This window comes from Harpegnathos saltator, unplaced genomic scaffold (genome assembly GCF_003227715.2).
Source record: "Harpegnathos saltator strain DR-91 unplaced genomic scaffold, Hsal_v8.6 scaffold56, whole genome shotgun sequence".
Lineage (NCBI taxonomy): Eukaryota > Metazoa > Arthropoda > Insecta > Hymenoptera > Formicidae > Harpegnathos > Harpegnathos saltator.
Genome location: NW_020230382.1, coordinates 860433 through 862500, shown reverse-complemented (window position 1 = coordinate 862500; position 2068 = coordinate 860433). Strand labels below are relative to the sequence as shown.

At 56.8% G+C, this 2068-nt stretch overlaps 1 protein-coding gene across 7 annotated transcripts in view; it reads right to left on the bottom strand.

The window, feature by feature from the left end:
- Eip93F (Ecdysone-induced protein 93F) overlaps positions 1 to 1817 on the bottom strand; it is a 51918-nt gene extending 50101 nt beyond the window's left edge. For 3 of the 7 annotated variants that reach the window (XM_025303679.1, XM_025303675.1, XM_025303678.1), the window contains exon 1: positions 1143 to 1814. In XM_025303679.1, coding sequence (XP_025159464.1) covers positions 1143 to 1236 — 94 coding nt within the window. In that variant the 5' untranslated portion in view covers positions 1237 to 1814. Of the gene's footprint in view, positions 1 to 1142 lie in introns of all 7 variants that reach the window. The other 4 variants (XM_025303673.1, XM_025303674.1, XM_025303680.1 and 1 more) reach the window with 3 other exon arrangements.
- Positions 1818 to 2068: the final 251 nt, after the last annotated feature.

Here is a 2068-nt window from a genome sequence, read left to right as displayed (position 1 = left end):
GAGCATCGATTGCCATTCCCGGAATGAGAAATAATTGTCTATTTGCATGAGATTTCCCTCGAACTCATCTGCGACGTTGCTATCATAGGCAGCTAAGTCGCTCGGGCAGACAGTGAACTCTCTTACGCAATGTGTGGTTGACTCGGTATCGAAGAAATACGCTCCCTGTGTGATCGAAATGACGAAATAATTGTATTCGAATTATGACACATGGCGAGTGACACATGCGCGCGCACGCCTGCACGCGCTCGTGCGCCGTCTGATTGCATAACGCGACATTATGTAACACACAGTGCAATCGTCATATATGAGGTATGACATCCGACGCGGAAGAGTCATCACTTGTGATCACGGACGTATCAGAGGAGGAGAGAGATATCGTCTCCTAGCGTCGCGCAACACGCACCGAAAACTTAAAACCGCACGGGAAACTACTAACGGAATATTATCGGATTTTCCGGCAACGTGGTACCACCCTGTTGAACGTGCAGGCGCGAGTAGGAGTCACGCCTGGCATATAGTCAGCCAGGATTCGGCGTTTCGGTTCGCAACAGGTCTCAACCACCAGCGTGTTTTCTCTTTCTCTCTCCCACTTCCTCTCTCTCTCTCTCTCTCTCTCTCTCTCTCTCTCTCTCTCTCTCTCTCTCTCTCTCTCTCTCTCTCTCTCTCTCGCTCGACCTCCACGTTCACACACTGATACAGAACTCACTCCTACACTATGTATCCTCGACACACACACACACACACCACACACACACACACACACACACACACAGAGAGAGACTCACCATGCTGAACGTAGGCAAACGTACGTACGAACATACACCCACATACTTCTGTCGATATGTACAGAACTCTCGTTGCGACTCACACATACATACATACCCACATCCACCCACGTAACAAGCTCGCTGATGACACGCCTCTCTCGCGCGCAACCTGCGTTCGCGCGAGCTACTGCGGACACGCGTGTATGTCCCCGGTCGAAGACATTTCCTCTCGCGGACGCATCATACGCACGTATACGCACCCCCGTGCGCTACCAATCTACGTTTGCAGCACGCTTACGTACGTAAGTGCATATGCACGTACATACGCGACGCGACTGGCCGCCAAAGAGAAAGACTCGACTCTTCACTCACCGACTACGAAGACCATATTCTTTGTCCATCGCAGCAGTTCCCTTCGGATGTGTCTGCGTTCCTGTATGCAGCGGGCATAGGGGCAATCCGCCATTTTTGAAATCACATCTTAGGATGTGTGTGCGCGTGCCGGCCGGGTGCGCCTGCCTCGTGTTCCCGCGTGGATGTCCACCCCCTCCACCGCCGGCGCTCCTCCGTCCTCGTCGTCGTCGCCGTTGTCGCCCTCGTCGTCGTCGTCGTCGTCGTCGACGTCCTCCTCCTCCTCCTCCTCCTCCTCTTCCTCTTTCTTGCACTCCCTCCTACCCCTTTCCTCTCCTCCGCCCCTACGACCCTAGTTTCCCTTCCGCGTCTCTTTCCGATTTCCACCTTTTCTACCCCTCGTCGCTCCCACCACGTTGTTGTTCCCCTCCTCCTCTTCGTCCACCTTCTCCTCCAGCACCGGCGTACCTGTGTCTTTCAGCGCGCCTCGTGAGCGTGAGACGTGCGTGAGGGAAGAAGAGGGTAGCGCGCGTGTACACGTCGCCGCGCTAACGTGCAGCACGCTGCCGGGTACAACGTCACGCGTGACGTAGCGAGTCGGCAAGGGAGGCTGGAGTCAACGTCGTCGTCGCCGCGGCCGTCGTCGTCGCCCTCGTTGTTGCTGCTGTCGTCGTCGTCGTTGTGCTCGTGGTCGTCGCCGTCGTCGTTATCGTCGTCCTCGTCGTCGTCGCCGTCGTCGTGGCCGTCGTCGTCGTCGTCGTCGTCGTCGTCGTGGCCGTCGTCGTCGTGGCCGTCGTCGTCGTCGTCGTCGTTGTCGTCGTCGTCGTCGTCGTCGTCGGCGTCGCGTCGGCGTCGGCGTCGGCGTCAGGTACCGCCGGTGTGGTGGTAGTAATAGTTGCAATGGTAGTAGAGGTGGCGGTGGTAGTGGGAGTCCTGTCGTCGTCGTC